The sequence below is a fragment of the Calonectris borealis genome, chromosome 8 (assembly GCF_964195595.1).
Source record: "Calonectris borealis chromosome 8, bCalBor7.hap1.2, whole genome shotgun sequence".
Classification (NCBI taxonomy): Eukaryota; Metazoa; Chordata; class Aves; order Procellariiformes; family Procellariidae; genus Calonectris; species Calonectris borealis.
In genome coordinates, this window is record NC_134319.1 from 4,550,712 (window position 1) to 4,574,351 (window position 23,640).

The 23,640-nt window shown below is 43.1% G+C and overlaps 1 protein-coding gene across 6 annotated transcripts in view; it reads right to left on the reverse strand.

Moving 5' to 3' along the window:
• The window catches only part of HOOK1 (hook microtubule tethering protein 1), a 39,468-nt gene extending 21,664 nt beyond the window's left edge, over positions 1-17,804 (reverse strand). For 5 of the 6 annotated variants that reach the window (XM_075155671.1, XM_075155670.1, XM_075155669.1 and 2 more), the window contains exons 1-7: positions 17,643-17,804; positions 7,224-7,309; positions 5,476-5,548; positions 5,099-5,149; positions 3,506-3,638; positions 1,845-1,912; positions 530-592 (exon numbers count right to left, since the gene is read on the reverse strand). In XM_075155671.1, the coding sequence (XP_075011772.1) occupies positions 530-592; positions 1,845-1,912; positions 3,506-3,638; positions 5,099-5,149; positions 5,476-5,548; positions 7,224-7,309; positions 17,643-17,693 (525 nt within the window). In that variant the 5' untranslated portion in view covers positions 17,694-17,804. Of the gene's footprint in view, positions 1-529; positions 593-1,844; positions 1,913-3,505; positions 3,639-5,098; positions 5,150-5,475; positions 5,549-7,223; positions 7,310-14,898; positions 15,001-17,642 lie in introns of all 6 variants that reach the window. The other variant, XM_075155672.1, reaches the window with a different exon arrangement.
• Positions 17,805-23,640: the final 5,836 nt, after the last annotated feature.

Here is a 23,640-nt window from a genome sequence, read left to right on the forward strand (position 1 = left end):
TTAAAGACAACTTCATTTTATGTGCAACACCTCATAGTGTTCAGGTTATCAAGAATTTTCATGAACCCTTAAAAATAACCTGAAGTGTTTAGCCTGACATGGCTGAGCCTTGATGTACCCCTAGCTCTTCCCGCAATGTAGGTTTGCGCTAGCCAGTTTTACCCCATCCAGGAAGATGACATAGCAGTCACTGCTTTTTTTTTTTCAAAGAAGTTATAGAATAGCACATAACTTTTCACTTAATTAGCGCTGAAAAATAGCATTATTTTATTGCATATTCTCTGCCTATATCAGTATGTTGCTCTGTCCTTTGTGAACCAGTATGGTTGAATCAGATCAGCTCTGAGTTGAAAACAGACGAAACAGTTTGTGCAGATAGAAGACAAAAGAGTGCAATTTATTGTTGACATTTTTTTTTAACTTTTAGAATTGGAGAGGAAGAGCAGCCGTCCTCTTCATTTAAGGGATGACAAGATACCAACTTATTGTTCAGGCTTGAACTAAAGAGCAACAAATATTAGGTAGTTACCTGCTGTTCCATTTCACTTGATGCATCGCTTGTGGAAGGACCCGTTATCTCCTTGCTCATGAGCTACAGAAAGAGGCCACAGGAAAAGAAGATTAAATTAGAGGTTTAGTATCTGTAAGTTCACTGTCTACTGAGTACCAATTGTATCTTCCACCATGTCCCTGCATCCCTTCAATATATCAAAACAGATTAATAATAATAATTAAAAAAACCACCTCAGGGGTGGCAAAGATTTTAAACAAATCTAGAATAAGATGACTTTTTTTTACCTCCTCTCTCCCTAAATTAACCAAGTCAGCAGTAACATCTTATTGGATGAATCTGTGATCTGTTGAAGTTATTGCTACCTCCTAGTCAAGTTAAAATGGAGTGAACCAGAGGACAGGATTTCACTCAATTAATTTAATAGTTATCACACTTCTTTGTGTCATGTTAATTGCCATTAAGCAAACAATGGGAACATTAACATAGCTCTCACTGATCTCCAGTACAAAGATGTACACAGTATGTTTGTCAACAATTAAAGGGCCTTACTTCTTACTCAGGAATTACAGTATTATTTCTAGACCTTCTTCAAAAAGGAAGTTTGATTAGTCAGAATACAACAAAAATAGGTTTACGGATTTATTTCTCCCAATAGGACACTTACAGCTTTAAAGACTATATATTCAATTTAAATCTAAGTTTTAAAGCCTACTACCAACTCCACTGTTACCTTGATGAGGGTGCAATTACACATTACATTTTCTTCGAAGTCAGCGTTTAGTTTTTGCCTCTCTCCACACTCTGCTTCACAGTCCTGAAGCTCACAGATGTGAGTGACTGTACAGCTATGCTGTGAGCTGGATCACTAAGATGATCCAACTAAGAACAGGGGAGCACACCATGACAAGAATAGAAGAGATGCAGCTGAGAGTTTGTAAATCAATTACTGGAATGGTCTGTCAGAACAACACAGCCTCACAAACAGTTACGATCAGCTTAACTTTGGGTCCAAGACTACAGCACTGGGACAGAAATTTTCAGAACCTGACTCCAGTATAATCGGCAGTTGGCAACAATATACATTTCTTGTGTGAAACAGGAAGTCTTAAGCATTTATTGTGTCCGCAAGTTTTATGTTTGGGCATACAAGACTAAAATCAAACCCCTTGCTTGGGGCCTGGGGCCTTGTAGTCCTGATCCTCCCAGATAATTTAGGGAAGTACTTACACTCCTCCCTTTACCTTTGCTTAGCTGAAAGAATTCACAAAGATCAACAAATGGATATTTGGACTTCTGAACTGACAGCATTAGGCTATGAATTATTACTTACCTCTTGAATGGCAGTCATGACAACATGCTGAACAGACTCTTCAAGGGTCATGATATTCTGTATGTGTTCTGTGAAAAAGAATTTGTAGTGACTCATGACAATGTTCATCTTAATGGCTTGAGTAACGTGACATACCATTTGCAGAAAGATCCAGAAGAAACTATTCTCTATAAAGCTTCTTCAAAACAGGTAGCGCTCTTTTTATACAGAGCACTACAGTTAATCAACATTATTATCCAGTAATACGGTACATAAGCATGTGGGATTATAATCTCTTAAGTGAACAAATTTATACTATGCATAATAGAGCAAGGAGATTTTAAGACATCTGTATTTCCAGGGTTCTTTTTTCATACATACATCTATGTATGTATATACATAAGCTTTTACAAAGAGTCAACAAGCTTGCAACTGAGTTAATAAATAAAACTTAATGAAAAAAAGTAATTGCTAGCATCTTCATTCCCAATGCAGCCTGACGGCTTACTTCCCAAACACTCTTTATGAGTGTCCTGGCTGTTCATGGCTTGGACGGGTGTCCTCTTCACTAGTAAAAAACTGGCTGGATGGCCGGGCCCAAAGAGTTGTGGGGAGTGGAGTTAAATCCAGTTGGCAGCCGGTCACGAGCGGTGTTCCCCAGGGCTCAGCACTGGGGCCAGTTCTGTTCAATATTTTTATCAATGATCTGGACGATGGGACCGAGTGCACCCTCAGTAAGTTTGCAGAGGACACCAAGCTGGGCGGGAGTATTGATCTGCTCGAGGGTAGGAAGGCTCTGCAGAGGGATCTGGACAGGCTGAGGCCAATTGTATGAGGTTCAACAAGGCCAAGTGCCAGGTCCTGCACTTGGGTCACAACAACCCCATGCAACGCTACAGGCTTGGGGAAGAGTGGCTGGAAAACTGCCCGGACGAAAAGGACCTTGGATGACAGCCAGCTGAATATGAACCAGCAGTATGCCCAGGTGGCCAAGGCGGCCAATGGCATCCTGGCTTGTATCAGAAATAGTGTGGCCAGCAGGAGTAGGGAAGTGATTGTCCCCCTGTACTCGGCACTGGTGAGGCTGCACCTCAAATACTGTGTTCAGCTGGTGTTAGTGGTGGACTTGGCAGTGTTAGGTTTATGACTGGACTTGATCTTAAAGGTTTTTTCCAACCTAAATGATTCGATTCTATTCCTTGATGCAGTCATTTCAGACTACCTAGGAATCACACCTATTCTACTAACAGAATCATGCTAAGATTCCTTAGCCGTCAGAGCACTGAGCATTAGCTCTGGTAAGGGAAGAGAAAACTCAACTAATTCAGTCCTGAGCCTCTGCAGATAAACAAAAGGCAGTTTCTAATACAAGTTTTTGATTTAATTTGCTTGATTTGCATTTGAATAGCAAGTTTTAGGTCTTGGTACATATTTTTAACAAGTATGAATAACGCACACACACTTCAGACTATTGTTTTAAACCTACCCTGAGTAAAGTTTGAGTTTTATTCACAAAAGTTTCCCATAGATTTGCTGCTTTTAAGTGAACTCCAGTTTCAGGATAGGCACGCTGAGAGAGACTTTTTGATACATAAGAAAGAAAAAAGTTTCTACATCTCTTTCACCTTAACAATCACCTGTGGCAGTCTACTGTTTGTTGAACAGATTAAGGTAGTGCGTACCTTGTTTCCTTTCACAGTTGACTGCACAACCTAAAATAAGCTGCAGAAGCCTGCCCAGTTCGGTGGGGTCCGAGTTCTCAGATATCTGGTTTAAGTCCGGAATAAGCTCTTCTGAAATTTGCTGACCCAAGAACTGAAAAAAAAAAGAAGAGCGAAAGTGGACTCCCACTTTTGTACAACATGAAAATCTGGTATCATGCAAGAAATCTGGACTCCAGAGTAAGGCATCCAGAGAAAATGGTCTATTAATAAGTTTGTAAGTGTAAAACTTATGGAAGGGAAAGATTTTAAACATTAAACGTGGAGATACACTAAAAATATCGGCTTATGAGAGAGTACATAGATAGCAGTATCAGATTAGGAAACCTGAAGAGGCCTAGCTAAAGCAAATGTTAACTCATTTGTTAGAGGGCTTCATATGTGAAACCCAGATGTCACACACTCTGCCTCTCTTGGGCCTGCAAAGACCATTCCAAATGTCTGTCTCCATCCCCCACTGTAGATGTGTGTTTGGGGGAAGGTGTACTCAATCCACTGCTGGCCAATGACCTTTACCATACTCGGCACCTCAGATTTTTCTCTGAATAGGTCTGAAAATATATACAAAACACCCAGCACTTATTTAGCGCAATGAAGTTATGCACTTTAGTAAGAGTTCTATAAAATTGTTCTGGCAAAATGACAAGTTCTGAAAGTCTATTAACTGGGGGTTTAGTTAACTGACCACTTATACAAGAAAAAGCGACAGTAGTAAGTTAAAAGTTCTTGGGCTAGACCTCAAATATAAGAGAATTAATTTATTCTACCAACATAGTAAAAAAAAAAATTTTAAAAAAAGAGTTAAAAATGCTTCCAAATTCAGTTGCTCCCTAATCCTTCAAAGCGCTCCTTATAAGCCTGAAGAAGTTCTACTTCTGGGCTTGCCAGAGCGCCTCAGTCCTGGCAATACAAAAGGGCTTGGCATTCAATATCACAGCTAAGCCCAGGAAAGACAAGGAAGCCGTGAGATGATCTGGCAAATTTTTCTATACCATACCCATTATGTAACTGTAATCAAGCTCCATAAGAGCTCAGCACTTTTTTTTTTTAAACTCAAAATACAGCACCCTTTTATGGCTAAATTACTCATCCTGCATAAGAGAGAACAAACTATCATCCTTACTATGTCCATGAGGATTCGTAACTCATCTCTCAGCTTCCAAGTGAGTATCTTAAAACCTAGACTAGGTTTGCCAAATCTGTTCTGTTGCATAGAGAAGGATTAAAACTTCACTAGACAAGAGCAAATATGAATGCACACACAAAAGTCAACAGGATTCTGCAGCTCAGTCCGTAAGACATTCACCTGGGCAATGACAGAGACATGGTTTCCAGATTATACTCCAAGAGTCTTATATAAAATTAATTTGAGCAGGTGTATTTTAGATTCACTCAGACTTCCACTTAACCAGATAATTATCATATACTTTCTGCCAAAAAAGTCCTTAAAATAAATTAGTTTCCCAAGGAAAAAAAAAAAACCTAGGTGAAGGAGGACAACAATCATAATGTTTAATTATTAGAACAACAAAAAAATTGCTGCTTTTTCCATACCTCATGATAGTAGTCCATAATTCCTTGCAGTATCTTCTTCAGATTACTGGACTAATTGTTGTACATGAAAGACAAGGTTACAGGCTTTTATTAAAATTCTTAATTTTGCTGAAATTAAATAGTAATTTACAATAAAATGTTTACATAGCAGATCTATGAGAGGACCCTATATTGACAGGGGAAGAAAAGTATTGCAACAGAAAATCCCCATGCAACAATGCTGGAAGGCACTTAAACTATCAACAGACAGTTCAAGTTCATTTAAAATAACCTAAAAAAATCTGAGCTTAATTCTGTGGTTTTTGGACTGCTAGATACTCTCAGGACAGACACGATACCCAACCCCACAAATTCTCACTAACTTCAGTTTTGAATACCTTTATTCTCCAGTTGTCACCAACATCATCTTTAATGCGACTTAGCCAAGATGCATCAAACCAAGCAACATCTCTGAAACAAAATTAAATTATTCAACATTAATAAGCACACACTTAAATAACTAAGATACCAGATTCCCAGCATTAAATCATCAGATGTTTGACTACAGCGTCTAATAAGGCATTAATTCCTGAAGACTGCAAGTTATACCTATGTCACAGGAAATTTCCATCCTGCTGGCGGAATTAAGATACCACCCTCAAGGGCAGGAAGAATTTTTGTAAATGCTTGAGCTAGCTACAGCTAGGAACACAAGGATGTGAAGGCCTTTGTCACGCTGAATTTTTATACCTGACAAAGTGATCATAATGATGTAAAGAAACATCCTCTTTTGACTAGTGCTGACGTTACATTTGGTACCTGCTCCTGCACATTTGGATTTTCCAACATTCACTACAATTCATCAAAGGCACTTACCAAGAAAAAAAACATTTTAAACCACTGGCATTTCATATTTTTTTTACATCTTTGGTTCCCCTGGGCAGCATAATTCCCACTTTGCCAGCATAAATAAGAATGAGTTGCTGAGGGAGTTGTTTACACACACTGAGCTGCCAAGCAGTACAATCACAGCGTATCTAACAATATCTTAACTTTTATACCATACTGTTTATTCACTGGTCTCAAAGCACCTAATAAAAGACAATTATTATCCCCACTTGCACATCAACCAACTTGGTTGTAAAGAGGTTTGCCCAAAGCCTGTGGCAGCCCAGTACCACAAACGCATGGGAAGTGACCCTCAGTGAGTATTCACTAAGCAATCCTAAACCAATTTTTGCCATGCCCCAGGAAAAGGGTGAGCTCTGTCTTTACACAGCACATTTAAAACCTTTTCAAGCAGACAGGGGCATTTCGGGGTTTGGGTTTTTTTGGGTTTGGTTTGGTTTGGGTGGTGGTGGTGGTGGTGTTCGTTTTAAGTAATATCTTAGTAATCAAAAATATAGTTTGAGCAGGAGATGGTACTTCAGACTTCTTTATTATCTGAGTCAACAACAACAATAAAACTGCAGTGATGACTTGTAGCATGATACTCTTTCAATAAAAGACTCGTGTTACAAACCTCTGAAGTTACTGCAAATTTCAAAACTAGCGTGTCACTCAACCCAGTACTATTTGTCATCACACCAATAAAATAGGAATGATTTTGCTTTTGATTAGCCCACTATTATTTTTTAATAATAAAATTGCCATTGAAGCTTCATGATTCCTTTTTCCACACAAATAGTAAGTTATCACTTAAATCCTAGAACTTAAATCTAAATCAATTGAGCAATCCCAAGAGGAAGAGAGCACAAAGACATGCCTTTTGAACTTCTAGTTCCTCATTCCAAAGAGGAACATATTGCCTGAAGCACGGATATTCATGGAAATAGCGTTGATGGGAAAAGTTAGAAAATTCATATCATTCTTGCCTAGTTACCCTTAAGTATGAATTTAATACTGCAGTATTAGAATATCTCCTCATCACCTTCTCTATTCTATCACATTATTATTCAACTCTTATATCATCCCCAAAACAAAAATATAAAGGTATATTTTATCTTCTGCTATAAACTATCTACTCTAAGTTTCTGTCTACTTTAACTATACAAAAAACCTTTGGGCGAGAGAAAGAAACTATGCATGTCAAACAAAAACCTCAAGAAATGAAATACCTCTTCTTCAAACTTAAGTATCAACTTACATTTGGTGAAGTACCTGCGCCATGGCAACCCCATTACTCAAGTCCTGAACATCTCTGCAAGGTGCAGCAGTGTGGAACGTCTGCAACTAAAAGAGGGAAAAATATTGTGTTTCTCACTTAGTAGACAGGTATAGGAAATTAGTTACCATTTTCCTTTTCCTCTTTAAGGCATAAGCATTTAGCAAGATGTCTTTCTACTGGAGGCAGCTGAAATCCTTTTTGAACTATGTAGTTTTTAAGCCAAGCCAATTATCTCAATACTTGTGACTGTTGATTATGACGAGTAGCTTAGTAAGTTAGTATTACTATGCTTTGCTTTTTCATGCTACTCCTTCTATTGTAAATTAGATTATGGACTACTAACTTGGGAAACATATTTATGCATCCCTCAAATTATGTTGGAGTGCTTAGTTCTGGACACATAACTACCTAAACAAAAAATGGCATCAGAAGAACAGATGGAAGTTGAAGGGGTGGGGGGGCGGAAATCCAGTCTTTACTATAAGCATTTAGTAATAGAAGTCATGACACCAACAGAGACCCCTGAAATTATCTGGGGGTTAAGAATGGAAGGGAGAAAATTATGCAAAAACAGTTGCCTGAGAGCTACTGCATACTTTAAGGATATGAAGATAGCTGAAAAAGACTGAACCATTTCAAGTCCTGTAAGCTGGCAACGTATTTCCTTGCAATTCAGGAATTCCAAAATTAAAGATGTTCCTATTTAAACGTGCAACTTCAAAATACTACTATAAGCCCAAGACACTTTACTCTAACCTGAAGTTATACATCTTTTCCTCGTAATCGTATTTTATTCGTATATTATTCCTGGTATTTATATTTTTTACATATACATATTTTCCTGTTATTTTCCAAGCATGACGCTACCTAGTGTTTAAACACAGGGCTGGATGCAATTTTACCCCGTCTACATATTTCTGTCTAAAGATTAAGCAACAAAGCCCCAGTTTTCACTCTTCTCCTCTATTACAAAACCAAATTATAGATGGAAGCATTTTATAATAAGTTGCCTGATCTATTCTATATGAATTGTTATATGCAATCTTTGTATTCTAACTGGTGCTACCAGTTCCTTTGTAGTAGGACTATTCACAGTAGGGCTATACAAACGAGATGCAATTCCCATCCTAAAGAATAAAATTTAATAGCTCAAGTGTTTTGCAGCTAGCTTCTCCAAAAGCAACTCAGATGACATGAATACCTTCAACATGCCTACATCCTTACAGAGCACTACAATAAACACCCAGCAGACAGCTCTATACATAAGAGCCCCATCACCAATCTGATGTATAATACTAGCTTATTACACATCCACAGGCAGCTCTTCTGCTGCCCTGCTAATTTCTGCCTGTAATTCTGACTGCTTCATGTATAAAGCCATAAAACACGGAGGTATCCAGGTCCTCAGATCACTCCACAGACCGTAAAAAGTGACTGCAAACTCTGCAAAATACTCCATCAGGCTCCAGGAATTTGTGTCTTGGAGAACCCCTGGAGCACAGACAGTACATTTCTATTTAACAGTCCTCAATGAAGTTTTCTTCCATGAACTTGGCTGAGGCACTTTTTGCAGCCACAAACTCAGCATCTGCAGATTCTGCAGGATATCCCCTCTTGTCAGAGTTTATCACCTGTTAGCTTCACCTCATCTCCTCCACTTCTTGGGCTGATGGTGAACAGACTCTTCCCCAGTTGCCTTCTCCAGGAGCTCAAGTCTGTATTGACCTTTACCATACCCATCTCCTCCCACTGTGTCGTTCCCAGGACCAACAGTCCTCATCTATTCAGCTAATTCTCACATAGAAGCTCTTCCATACTTCACATGAGGACAGTCATTTTTTCTCTTAGTTTTCTGGTTTCCCTGCATTTAAAATCTGTAGGATGGGATTATCTCAATGTTAAAAATGTTTATCCGTTTTGAATATTGTGTATTTTGTTCTAACCTATCCCCAAGCTTATATCTAACATTTTGACAGAATTATCTATTATAATTGCAATATTTTATTCCCCCAAAAACAATCAGCTCGGAGCTAGCTATTCTAGGTGAGAGAGACATTTCTACATGTGTGTTAGTTCATGACATGATTACTCAGGAAAACAAGAGCTCATCAGCAATTCTTTTAAGTTCAGCCTTCTTTACGACAATGAATAAAATAGAAAGGAGAAAGTTTGCTGTTAATACTATTAAAAGATGTATATGTGGAATTGAATGGAAGCAAGAACAGATCCTTAGAATCTCTGTCCACTGCGAAAATTGACTTCTTAAACTTACTACATTTACAATGTCCTAAATTACCTCTCCATCTGTGAGAGGGCTTTCCCAAACATCCTGTGAAACATAAGCTTCTTCAGAGAATCAGAATCATTTAGGTTGGAAAAGACCTTTAAGATTATCAAGTCCAACCGTTAACCTAGCACTGCCAAGTCCACCACTACACCATGTCCCTAAGCACCACATCTACACGTCTTTTAAATACCTCCATGGGTGGTGACTCCACCACTTCCCTGGGCAGCCTGTTCCAGTACTTGACAACCCTCTCGGTGAATCCAATAATTCCAATACCCAATCTAACCCTCCCCTGGCTCAACTTGAGGCCATTTCCTCTTGTCCTATCGCTTGTTACTTGGGAGAAGGGACTGACAACCACCTTGCTACAACCTCCTTTCAGGTAGTTGTAGAGCACGATAAGGTCTCCCCTGAGCCTCCTTTTCTCCAGGCTAAACAGCCCCAGTTCCCTCAGCCGCTCCTCATAAAACTTGTTCTCCAGACCCTTCACCAGCTTCGTTGCTCTTCTTTGGATGTGCTCCAGCCCCTTAATGTCCCTTCTTGTAGTGAGGGGCCCAAAACTGAACACAGTATTTCAGGTGCGGCCTCACCAGTGCCGAGTACAGGGGGACTATTACCTCCCTGCTCCTGCTGGCCACACTATTTCTGATACAAGCCAGGATGCTATTGGCCTTCTTGGCCACCTGGGCACACTGCCGGCTCATGTTCAGCCGGCTGTCGACCAGCACCCCCAGGTCCTTTTCCTCTGGGCAGCTTTCCAGCCACTCTTCCCCAAGCCTGTAGCGTTGCATGGGGCTGTTGTGACCCAAGTGCAGGACCCAGCACTTGGCCTCGTTGAACCTCATACAGTTGGCCTCAGCCCATCGATCCAACCTGTCCAGGTCCCTCTGCAGAGCCTTCCTACCCTCGAGCAGATCAACACTCCCACCCAGCTTGGTGTCCTCTGCAAACTTACTGAGGGTGCACTCGGTTCCCTCGTCCAGATCGTTGATAAAGATATTGAACAGAACTGGCCCCAGTGCTGAGCCCTGGGGAACACCGCTTGTGATCGGCCACCAACTGGATTTAACTCCACTCCCCACAACTCTTTGGGCCCGGCCATCCAGCCAGTTTTTTACCCAGCAAAGAGGACGCCCGTCCAAGCCATGAGCAGCCAGTTTCTCCAGGAGAATGCTGTGGGAAACGGTGTCAAAGGCTTCACTAAAGTCTAGGTAGACAACATCCACAGCCTTTCCCTCATCACTAAGTGGGTCACCTTGTCATAGAAGGAGACCAGGTTAATCAAGCAGGACCTGCCTTTCATAAATCCATGCTGACTGGGCCTGATCACATAGTTGTCCTGTACGTGCCACGTGATGGCACTCAAGGTGATCTGCTCCATAACCTTCCCTGGCACCGAGGTCAGACTGACAGGCCTGTAGTTCCCTGGATCCTCCTTCCGGCCCTTCTTGTAGACGGGCATCACATTTGCTAGCTTCCAGTCAACTGGGACCTCCCCGGTTACCCAGGACTGCTGATAAAGGACTGAAAGTGGCTTGGTGAGCACTTCCACCAGCTCCCTCGGTACCCCTGGGTGGATCCCATCCGGGATGTGGGTGTCTAAGTGGTGCAGCAGATTGCTAACCATTTCCCCTTGGATTGTGAGCAGGCTTCATTCTGCTCCCTGTCCCTGTCTTCCAGCTCAGGGGGCTGGGTACCCAGAGAACAACTGGTCTTGCTGTTAAAGACTGAGGCAAAGGCAGCATTAAGTACCTCACCTTTTTCCTCATCCTTTGTCACTATGTTTCCCCCCGCATCCAATAAAGGGTGGAAACTCTCCTTAGCCCTCCTTTTGTTGCTAATGTATTTATAGAAACATTTTTTATTGCCTTTTATGGCAGCAGCCAGATTAAGTTCTAGCTGGGCTTTGGCCCTTCTTATTTTCTTCCTGCGTAACATCACGACATCCTTGTAGTCCTCCTGAGTCGCTTGCCCCTTCTTCCAAAGGTCATAAACTCTCCTTTTTTCCCCGAGTTCCAGCCAAAGCTCTCTGTTCAGCCAGGCCGGTCTTCTTCCCTGCCGGCTCGTCTTTCGGCACATGGGGACAGCCTGCTCCTGCACCTTTAAGATTTCCTTCCTGAAGAACGTCCAGCCTTCCTGGACTCTTTTGCCCTTCAGGACTGCCTCCCAAGGGACTTTGTCAACCAGTCTCCTAAACAGGCCAAAGTCTGCCCGCCGGAAGTCCAAGGCAGCAGTTCTGCTGACCCCCCCTCCTTACTTCTCCAAGAATCAAAAACTGTCATTTCGTGATCGCTATGCCCAAGACGGTCTCCAACCGTCACATCACCCACAAGTCCTTCTCTGTTCACAATCAACAGATCCAGTGGGGTGCCTTCCCTAGTTGGCTCCCTCACCAGCTGTGTCAGGAAGGTCTCTTCCACACACTCCAGGAACCTCCTAGACTGTTTCCTCTCTGCTGTATTGTATTTCCAGCAGACGTCTGTAAGTTGAAGTCCCCCAGGAGAACAAGGGCTGGCGATTGTGAGACTTCTCCCAGCTGCTTATAGAATATTTCGTCTGCCTCTTCATCCTACTTGGGTGGTCTATAACATACTCCCACCATGGCATCTGCCTTGTTGGCCTTTCCCCCGATTCTTACCCATAAATACTCAACCCTATCATCACCATAATTAAGCTCTACACAATCAAAACATTTCCTAACATACAGGGTTACCCCACCACCTCTCCTTCCTTGCCTATCCCTTCTGAAGAGTTTATAGACATCCATTGCAGCACTCCAATTGTGAGAGTCATCCCACCGTGTTTCCGTGATGGCAACTATATCATAGTTTTCCTCCTGCACAATGGCTTCCAGCTCCTCCTGTTTGTTGCCCATGCTGCGTGCATTGGCATAGATGCACTTCAGTTGGGCTATTGATCCCGTCACCTTTTTGGGTGGGAGAAACCCTAATTCCTACACGACCATTCTCAGGTGCTTCCGTGGTTTGTAACACATCCATAACCCTTGCGTCTTTGCTGCCACATGGATCTCCATCCCCTACCTCCACTGAGACAGCAGACCAAAGGACCTCGCTAGCACACTGTCCCTCAAACACTGGCGTGCCGCCCCCAGGCTTATCTCTAGCAAGCCTGGTTTTATCCCTTTCCCCCTTCAAATCTAGTTTAAAGCTCTTTCAATGAGCCCTGCTAACTCCTGTGCAAAGATCCTTTTCCCGCTTTGAGACAGCTGTACCCCATCTGTCACCAGCAGGCCTGGTGTCGAGTAGACCGACCCACGATCAAAAAACCCAAAATTCTGCCAGTGACACCAGGCTCGGACCCAGGTATTGATCTGCTGAGTCTTCCCGTTTCTTCCCTCATCATTCTCTGCAACTGGAAGGATAGAGGAGAACACTACTTGTGCTCCTGGTGCCTTAACCAGTCATCCCAAGGCCCTGAAGTCAGTCATCCTTAACCAGTCATCCCAAGGCCCTTGATTGCCCTTGCACTACTTGTTGCAACTTGTTGTCGTTGCCTACCTGAAAAATCAATAATGGGTAATAATCTAAGGGCCGTACCAGGGTAGGAAGTTTTCTCTTCACATCTTTAACCCAGGCCCCAGGGAGGCAGCAGACTTCCCTAAGAAGTGGGTCCAGTCTGCATACTGGGCCTTCCGTTCCCTTCAGAAGGGAGTCTCATATGACAATAACCCATCTTTTTTTCTTTATGGAAGCAGTTTTGACGCAGGGTGTAGGCCGACTTAACCTCGGCAACACCTCCAAGCTAGATGAACCATCGTCCTCGTTATTGTTCGGTTCCATGTGCAGAGCCTCGTACCTATTATGCAGGGGCACCTGGGAAGGTGGGGTAGTCAGAGGAGACACGCCTGCTGCGCCAGGCAGGAACTTGTTGCCATTGCCTCCCTTATGTCACTGTGTTCAGCCAGGCAGAGAGAGGATAGGGAATCCTCCGTGTCACGCGTCCTGTCTGCCTGTTGGGCCTGTCCCAGGGAAGGTAGGGTGCCATTCCAGTAGCCTATCTCTCTCTCACTCTCCCTGATGCTCCTCAACCTACTCACCTCCTCCTGGAGCTCTGTCACTAAGCAGAGGAGCTCCTCTACCTGGGCGCACCTCCCACAGGTGTCCCGTCCTGGCGTAAGAGCAGGGCACAGCCTGCAGCCTGGCACCTGGGTGCAGCGTGTTCCCACCGCAGCTCCATCTGGGAAGCTGCGTCAGTCGTGGTGGGAGCAGAGCTTAGAGAGGCCATGGCTTTCTGCCGGGTGGATACCACTGCTCCCTGGTCGAGCTGGCAGAGCTTCAGTGCCCTTCCAGCATGCGCTTCTGTGTGAACTGCCGTGTTAACTCCAGCTCTGAGAATCTGAGGCAGTTGTCATCTGTCCTATGTTTATAAAGAGTGACCATATACTCTGAATATTTGTTTGCTTGCTTCAAAAGAGTCTAATCAAGCCAAGAAGAGAAAAATATGCAGAGTGAGGTTTTTTCCATTTGTCTTTCAATTTAAAAAGTATTTTTTAAACCCTGTATTACAGCAAGTGAGAAGTCAGTAATCCCTGGTAGGTTACATAAAAGATTAAATAGAAGAACGCAAACTAAAGCTGGGATTGACAGCACTGGTTTCTAATAGTACAGCAGCCTTAATGCCAACACAAGAACAGGCACACAAACTTACAAGACTCAGCATGCCAGAATGCAGAGTTTTATGGCACAATATCGTGATGCTGCCATTTGGATATACCCCCCTGTAAACCAAATTGCTAAGTATAGGCACTACCATTTCACCCAAGCCTGTTAGAGCAGGTGAACAAAGCCTTAGAAGACCTTGTGACATGCAACATTGCTTTATGTATGCCACTATCTCCCAGAATAGAAACAGCTAATTAAAATTAAGCAAAAAGCAGGACTGAGTCTCTTAGTTTCTCCATATATTTAAAGCGCCTAGAAATAATGTGAGAGTAGTATTAATTATGGGTTCTCCAAACCCCATGCCAGCCCAAGCTCAAAACAGATTTTTACTGTACTTACAAAAACAATAAAGGTAATGGGCATGGGGAGGAGCTTGGTAGAAGCAGCCATAGACTTCAGGACAATGTTGTCCTCCTAATCTTTTTTCAAATTTGATTAGTTTTACTAAATATAGCTTCAAGTATGTGCTGATAAAGACCATTTACTGAATCTAGCTTAAATGCACCCTGCTGCTTGCTGCTACAAGAGGAGCAAATATTTTTCTCTCAGACATACAGCTAGCATGCTCACAATATATATTTGAAAATTTAATTCTATATCACATAACACTTAATGCCTTTTCTCTGGATCCGCTGAAGGCTCTACTACCAAACAGCTGTAGACTAAACAAGACTGTTCACATTACCCAGTAGAACTCAACCTATCCAACTCTTGGGAAGGCATGCCCTCAATTTCCTCCAGACGATGTAGAGTTGAGGTTCTCCATTTTACAGCCCAATTACACATACTAAGGACAGAAGTTTTATAGAGTTAGTGAAAGAGATTTTAAAGTAACAATAAACATTCCCATTCTTAATCCCAGAATATTAATAGAATAACTCAGCCATTGGTAAAGTTAACATTACCAATGCTGCCAGTGCCAAACAGGGGCACATCTATTGTGGAAAAAGCTTTCTGTTTAAGATGTTACCATACATCTAGTCTCTAGTTTGGAGACAAAGACAGAAGCAGTCTCAGAGCGGTACAGTACCGAAAGACATTCAAGCAACTTTTGCTCTACCACAGTAAAGAAAATACCTATTGTAATGGCACCTAAACATAGAAGATACTACTGCATCGCTAGGCCTACTGCTGCTACTCTTATCGCTCCATTCCTACCCAGAGGCGGAAAATGTTAAGGTTCACTTCATATATACTAACCTAAGTTTGTCTTTCTGACTTAGAAAATTGTTTTGGCAACAGACTTGTGAGTTCAATCTTAAAAGATATCACTTCAGTCAATTTTCCTTAGAAACTCATATACGTTTCCCCTACAATTTCATCTAACTCCATTATGTTTTTCCTGTAACATCCTCAAAACTTTAAATTCAATGACACCTGGGTTGCAGAACCAATAGTAACATTTTTATTCTTATTTTCTCTTTCTTCTCTGGACAATGCATGTTTTCTAATATAGAATTTGCTAAAAAATAAAAAAAAAAAAGATCTGGCAGCAGAACACAAGAAAATCATGAACATCTCTTTGCTATATTAATGAGTAAATAAATTGAGAAACCTTTAGAACCACAGAGAGTTACAGAACCCTCTTCTCTTCAGATATACAGCACTTCATTCCTCCCCTGCCCAAATATGCTCAACTTCAGAAGATCCTTTCTTTTTCTATTATTCAGTCTGAAGTTCAAGTTGAAAGGATGTTTGAAACATACCTTAGTGTTAACAATCAGTTTCTACTACATTGTAAACAAGGTCTGAGAAATAGGGTGTTAAATCTAAAAACATGCATCTGGCAACGCATCTGCTAGTGTTGTATACAAATCCTGAACACACAGAGTTGGATGTTCATTTCTATCAATGACACTACACAAAGCTCTTTCAGTTAAAGTTCCATTAGCATTCCCTTTAAGATTCATGATGTCATTACAGCTATGCACTGTGATGATACTAAAAACGAGAATTAGGCTTAAAATATTTTAAGCAGGAATTGTAAAAGTTATAGAAGAGTTCAGCACTGCTGCCAGTTTTGAGACAGAGTTCAGGAATGCATTGATTTATTTTGCAATTGAATCATGATGGAGTTATTCTTACCTGACTACTGAGAGGAAAACACAAAGTTAAAAAGCCCAAAAAAGAGAAAGAAAAGTCTGCATGGATTAAACGACAGAAGATATTCAACTCCAGAGAGGTAAGCATAAGACGACTTAAATTCGAAAGACCAACAAAACATTGGAAGCATACAAGGTCATTAGAAGGAAAATGGAGGGAGGAAATTTTCAGTGATTTATTACAGGCTTTAACTCATTAAAACTTCTGTACTGTCATGTAGAAAGTAAAAGGAACACCTACTCTGGTAGCTGTTGCTATCACTTATGCCAGTTTCATTCCTGGATCTCCACAATGCTTCTAAAACGCTCCCTTCTTTCCCTGATTTACACTTCACACAGGCAAAACACCTGCTATTTCTAGAGAAACCCTTCACACCAGGTAACTGCGGCGTCCCCTGCCAAGATTTCATGCAAAAGTTCTATTTAGTAGAGCTCCCTCTCACCAAAAATATGGCATATGCAAGACAAGGAAGCAGAAGAAACTTGGAAAGAACAAGGGATAAAAAGAAAGCAAGCTTGATTGATGAACTGAACAAATACGGTTGGACTTGATGATCTTAAAGGTCTTTTCCAACCTAAATGATTCTAGGATTCTAAATATGTGATTCTTGCACAGGCAACACCACACATTTAGGTGTGCTGCGCCCAACTAATAAATGCTTTAACCAACTAAAAGCTGTATGAAATGTTCTGAGGTTTCTGCTCCTGTCAACTCAATTCAAATTAATTGCATATATTTATTATTATTGTTAATTACCGAGCTGTTTCCACATTGAAGCCACGGCTGGAGAACCACTACTTGGGCCTATAGGATACTCAAAAGACCACATCTGCACTTCGAGGGTGTTCGCAAGAACATTTTTCTGGTTGTAAAAACACTTGTTTCTCACGCACGCCCCATGACTGCAGCCATGCTTGTATCCCAACCGCCTCCAGTCCCTGCTCACCGGCCGCTGGGGCAGCTCTCCCGCCCCTCAGAGCACCTGGCAGGAGCCCCGACTGCCGCCCGCCCCGGCAGGCCCCCTCCCGCCGCCTCCCCCAGCCTGCGGCCGTCGCCCCCGTCACCACGGCAACGGCGGGGCCCAACAGGTGCCCGCCGCAGGCGCGAAGCCGCCCGCCGCCGCGCTCCGGGGCTCTGACGGGAAAAGCCGCTCTCCGCCGAGGGAGCCGCCCCCGCGGGAGCCCCCCCCGCCGCCACCGCTTCCTCCTCAGGAGGACCCCTCGGGGGCAGCGAGGGCGCGCACCGGCGGGCAGGGAGGCGGGCAGGGAGGAGGGCAGGGGTGCCGCGTGGTGCGCAGGTAGGAGGGCCGCCCCCCGCCCCACTCACCCAGAGGATGAGGCTGTCACAGAGCAGGAGGTCCGCCGGCTTCGCCTCCATGGCGGCGGCCTCTTCCCCCCGCCGGCCGCCCCCGCACTGGGCGGTTGCGTAAGCACCGATGCACCGAGCGCGCTTACGCCCGGAACAACGCGCAGCTGACGTGACAGAAGAGCCCACCCCGCCCGCGCCGCTGCGAGCAGCTCCCACCTCCGGGGAGGGGGTGTGTCAGGACGTACACGTCAGCGCCCGCCCATGCCTTCAAAACCCGGGAATGGCAGCGGGTGTGACCAATCACAGGGGAGGAGGTGTAGCTGTTCGCGCCAATCACGGGGGGCACTCGTTAGGGGCGGGGAGGCGCTTCTCGACGGCGGCTCGCCTGAGCGGGCCACGCCGCTGCCAGCGCTGCCGCCGGCGCTCCGTGCGGCCTCCGGAGCGGGGTGTGTGGGCGAAGCGGGAGGGTGTCACCTACCCCTGGGGGTGAAGTGTGGGCCGGGGAGTCAGCGGGTACAGTCCCTACCGTCCCTCCGCGGCCGCGAGCCCGCACAGGAGGCGCCGCTCCGTCCCAACATGGCGGCCGCTGCCGCCTCCCGCCTTTTGGCTGTCACAGATACTGCCGTAGGCCAGGGACGGACGGGCCACGGAGGTCACGGGTGAAGAGCTGCTGGCATGGTTCAGACTTACCTGTGGCTAAGGTGCAGGTAGGTCAGTGTACCTGTACCAGCCACAAGTGTTGCTCTCAGAGCAGGATACAGAATTGGTCAAAAAATACCATTGTTAAATGAATACCATTGTTAAATGAATACCAATTCCTTCTTTTGGGGAGGCAAAGGATGGAAAGCATTTAAGTATGAGGCTGTGAGCAACTGTTGCAACTCTTCTCCAGGAGCAACATGCCCCTGTCCAACAGCGCAGTGGGATTCAGAAGGGCTCTGGCAGTTTTACCTCTTTTTAATTTATATAGTCATTTTTTTTTCTCTCTTCAGCCTCAGAGGCTGTTGCTAATACTACCCAAAACCCACCTGACTCCAGTGTCTCACGGGTGGCGGTCTTCACCCCACCAGCGAGGGGGTGAAGGAGGCCTGACAGCTCGAGGGGCACTGCTGAAGTGCTCCTCCCCAGCAAGTCTTTCATCTGCTTGGCAGTGCGCGGGGCACGCTGCCAAGTCTCTGCAGGCAGCCCTGTAATGACTGCCTGCACAGTACGTCAAACACCACCAGATAGGCGCCATGCACGTTCTTTTCATCTTACGTATCTCACTACATGATACCTAAAATGTAGGAGTACTTTTTTGTTTGATCTTTTTTTGTTTCAGAAAAAACACACCAAAATTCTTTCACTTGCTTTCCTCTACTGTATTTGTTTCCAAGGAAAAACTTACCTTTCTTGATCAGATCTTGGGTATGCCTGGTTCAGGATCTTGTCTTCTGTAATACCCTGCCTCAGACGCTCCAGAGAAAAGTCTAAGTACTTTACACCAAGAAGATGACATTACTCTGTCCCCCTGCTGTATCAGCACAAGACCTTTAGTAACTTTTCTCTCCAACAGTGTCTTCTACTAATTGATTTGAATAATTTTTTGTTAGCTGATTCTGTTTTATGAAGATTCTTACATTGCTTGTTACTGGAATGTGCTGGATGGCATTAAACACATCAGTGTTTAGGTCAGCCTAAGAATGGACTAAATAACTTGAATAACAGCTGTTATAGGCATCATATGCTTTTCTTTTTTGGCTATTCTACTTTAAGGTACATGCTTTAATTTTCTGTTACTATTCTACTTTGACTCTCAGAGATTAAAATTGTGGTGGATGACATGGACAGTATTTACATGACTATTTCCCCCCATGGTGCTGTCCAGAATTGATAAAGGCTCGGAAGTGGACTTGGGTTTCTGGAAACCCTTTGGCTGTTTCCTTCACCAAAGGTTCTTAAAGAGATTTGGTTGCCATGGAAGATTATCGGAAATCCTTATTAAGAATAAGGAATAAAAGCTTTTTACAGTAAAATCCCAGAGAGTTCTGTGCTAGGATTTGTACTGTTGAGCATGCTCATTTTAGTTTTTTAATATTTTTTCTCTTTTACAATTTCTACTAGCTGTTGTTAATTTTTCTTTTACCCCTCTTCATTTGCTTACTGCTGCTCCTTTCTATAATTTTATGTTCTTTCCCTTCTCAGGAAGTATGACATCCTAGCATCTGTCACTTCCTACCAACCTTTACCCAGTTTCCTATGACCCATTTCACAGAAACATGTGATTCTGCATTTCAACTTCTTGATATGCTCTTTTGCTGCAGATTCAACCTCTCACACACTTGCTTTCTTTATACAGTTTCCACAGGCAACTCCTTTTTCCTGGGTTTATGCCAGCTGCTTTCCAAGGAACATGGAGCCAAGAGTGAGATCGCAGCCAGCAGGGCAGGGTCTTCACCAGCCAGGGCCCCATCCCGCAGTATCCGAGCAAGGCAAGCAGGGAAGGTCCAGGGATGTTCAACCGCAAGTTCAGACGTTCAGGCAAGTTCATGGTGATGAGGCAAGTACAAGGTAAAGCCGGGAAGGCAAACCACCGGTCAGGGCCAGGCCCAGCGAGGTTAACTAGAGTCAGGCACAGTCCCATGATCACCAGGCAGTACTGAGGTCATGCTGGGAATTCAGTCCATAGGTCACAGTCCACGTCAGTGGAGCCCATGGCCAGGCACAGGCATGACTGTGACTCTGCTGAAGGCCTAGGGCTGAGCTTAAACAGAGTGGCCCATGGGCAGGGGGTGTGGATGGAGGCACCAAGTGAGGCCATTAAGGTCTTTTTGTGCACTCAGGGCCCTGACAACATACTCTGTTTCAGTGGGGTCATCTTCCATATGTGCAAAAACTACTACAGAGAACATTTTTCCAAGAGAGGGCTATACAGTGCAGACAGGAGGGAAGGGTGGAGTGTAATCAGATCCAGCCAAGGCCTAATACCCCTGTTTCAGGGTTGCTCCTCATTCAAAAGCATTTAGAAATTATTATTGATAAGGGGTGCCTATGCTGGAACAGTATTACAGACTGTCGATAGTGCAGGGAGCTTGGCCGAGATCTGTGGGAGAGGCACTCATCTGAAATAAAAGGCAGGCAATATAGGTTTGGTAATCTGGGATTATGTCAGAAGAGATTGGCTCACCCATGTGCTCCTGGCTGTCGTATCCATGTCAAACGGCTGACTCCGAATGATCAAGTGCTCACCCAGATAAACCAGTATTAGCACACAGCAAGGATCTTTCTGAGGAATGTTACACTTAATGGCATACCAAATTATATGGAGAACTACAATACAAATATATGTAGAAATCTGTGCAGCTACTGTATATCTTTCCAACTGCAGCTACACGGGGGCACATCAGGAACACCACAGCACTGGCAAGCTGTGCTTAGACTTCAGCTGGGGGGCAGAAGTAGTAATAACAAAAGGGAAGCTATGTCAGTTATGTAGAGTAAGGTAGCTTGTTTTTATTTTTTATTTTTTAAGGCTGGTTGGACATTTCTTCATGAGCTGCAGCTGACATGAATGTCTGTCAGCAAATTCTGGTTTTGTGCCAATCAAAGATTATGACCTATATTAACATTCTAGAAACATGAAAGACTAGCTCAGCACCTCATGCCAGGATTGCGGTTCAATCTCCTGATACTTAATGTCCGCTGTTACTACATTTTAAAGTCAGGTTAAATTACTTCTCACAATGGGAACTTACTTAGAATGTGTTCACTCTTTTTGATAGTGCATCCTTTGCCTTCTTGACAAAGCATCTGACAATCTCTCAGTAAGGGTTGTCTACCTTTCTTAACAAAAAAGAAGAATGGCATTTGCTACAATAATTTAAATTTCTAGGCTTGAAAATAAAATCCGATTTCTAAGTTTTTTTTATTTTCAATGGGACTTACATTATTATATCCAGTAATATGAACAATATTTAGTTCAGACATTACTTGGTGGCTTGCTCAAGAAAGCTGCGTATCCAGACACTTGAGTTTTCCCATACCTTGTGTGGCAGATATGCATGTCTCTTGTAGTTTAAAAATATTCTTAAATATTTCTTAAAAATTCTTGGAAAATCCTCATTTACAGGACTGCATCTAAAAGGGATTTTCTAAGTACTTGGGAACAAAGACGTCAGAATTTAAAAATACCGAACAGTGACACTTGGTGGTCAGTTATGTAACTTGCACATTTTTCGCCATTGGAATACATGAGATGAAAAATGATCCTCAGCTTTTCAGTCATATTTAGTAGCCTGACTGATGTGGTTTATGGACATCTGCACTTCCCGAGCATCTTTCAAAAGCTTTAGATGCATCAAATAAGCCTCATGATGTTCTGTGGCGCTGAGGCATATTTGAATTTTTCAGATGCAGAAACAAGAAACTAACCAATTGGCAAAATGTGTGCAGTTAATTATTACACAATACAAACTGATCTGATACCTGCTGTATTCCGTAGGCTACATGTCCCTTCACGTCCTGTCATAATCTCTTACATCTTCCTGGCATATACACTCCCACTTCCTTTTGAATCAAGCTCTATATGTATTGGAAGTTATTGTATTTTCACGAAAAAAGCAATCGCTATCTGTCTGTTCCCCAAATGTGGCCAATTTAGAAGTTCTTATAATCAAATAAAGATTATTCAGCATAACTGAACCCCTAAAAATCATAAAATACAAAGGAAAAAACACATCGTGATTCTAATGTGAACTCACGTTATTTGCCTGGCTGAAGATTATCAGTACCTTGCTGGTCTCACGCAGGTTTGTGCTTCCTGATTGCACAAGAGATGGAGCAGGCTTCCAAAAACTGCAGGTCACTGGCAATCAGCACTCAGTCTGGCGATTACTGCTGTCCCCCCAGGGCCTGACGGCTCCTTAGAAAGTTACCCAGGAGACCTGTGTCAGCTGTGAGTCAGACCAACTCATTGCTTACTCCATTCGGGTGTAAGAACAGGGTGGGGAAATGGCTTATTTCATGATTGCTTTCCAATCTCGCCATGAATTGCATTTTACAAGAGGAGTAACTCCCAGAGCAGGGAGTGGCTGAGGTACAGAGAAGATCTTACAGTGATCTGAAAAAGAGCTGTTTGGGCACAGGATACTGGCTTGTCTCCTTATTTCTATCTGAGAAAAACAGCTTGAGGAGATGGAAAGAAAGAATAAAACCAGAAACAGTAAAAAGAGACAGTCCTGGTGGCTGAACTACTACTGGGATAGCTGACCATTTCACAGTGTTTCTGGTCTGTGCACTTGTATGATTTTTGGTGAGGGCAGGAGGTACTGATATTGGTGTTTTAGATAAGGGGGGAGGTAGGATGACATAGGGTATATAGGGTATGTCTGTATTGCACAGTTAGCCAACACGACTGACTACTGTGCTGTGATGTGTTTGAAGGAGATCCCATTGCTTTTTCTCTGAAGATGCTCTACGGTACTTTCCAGGTCAATTCCTGAGGGAAATGGGAGCAATGTCACAATGATGAATGTAAAATTTTTCACTATATAACTGAAGTATCTATTTTGTAAAATACTCTGAAATATTTTGTCTGGCTGTTATAGGAGATGAAAGTCATTATAATCTATTTGTTATCAAAAATAGTAGGAATTCTGGGTATTTTGTATATTAATTCTGAAAATTAATATCTTACGAGAGTATATTCATCGAAGGAGTCGTATATTCAGGCTTTTCTGAAAGGTGGAAATATTTTCACATGGAATAATCATCTTTCAAGTATTTTCACATTTGATGGAAATACTTTCATCACTTGAGGCCGTTCTTGGAAGTCATTCAACTATGAGAACAGTTGCTTTTAATAAAAGACTGTTTAAGCCAGTGGGATTCCTGGAATTCCTGAGCCATTTATGCTCTTCTATACACTTCTCTTAGCACATCTTAATGAACATTTTCTTTGATCCCACAGACTTAATGGTCGTAAGAAATAGTCATCTCATTAAAACCACGAAGGCTTGGACTGGCATTTCTAGTCTGT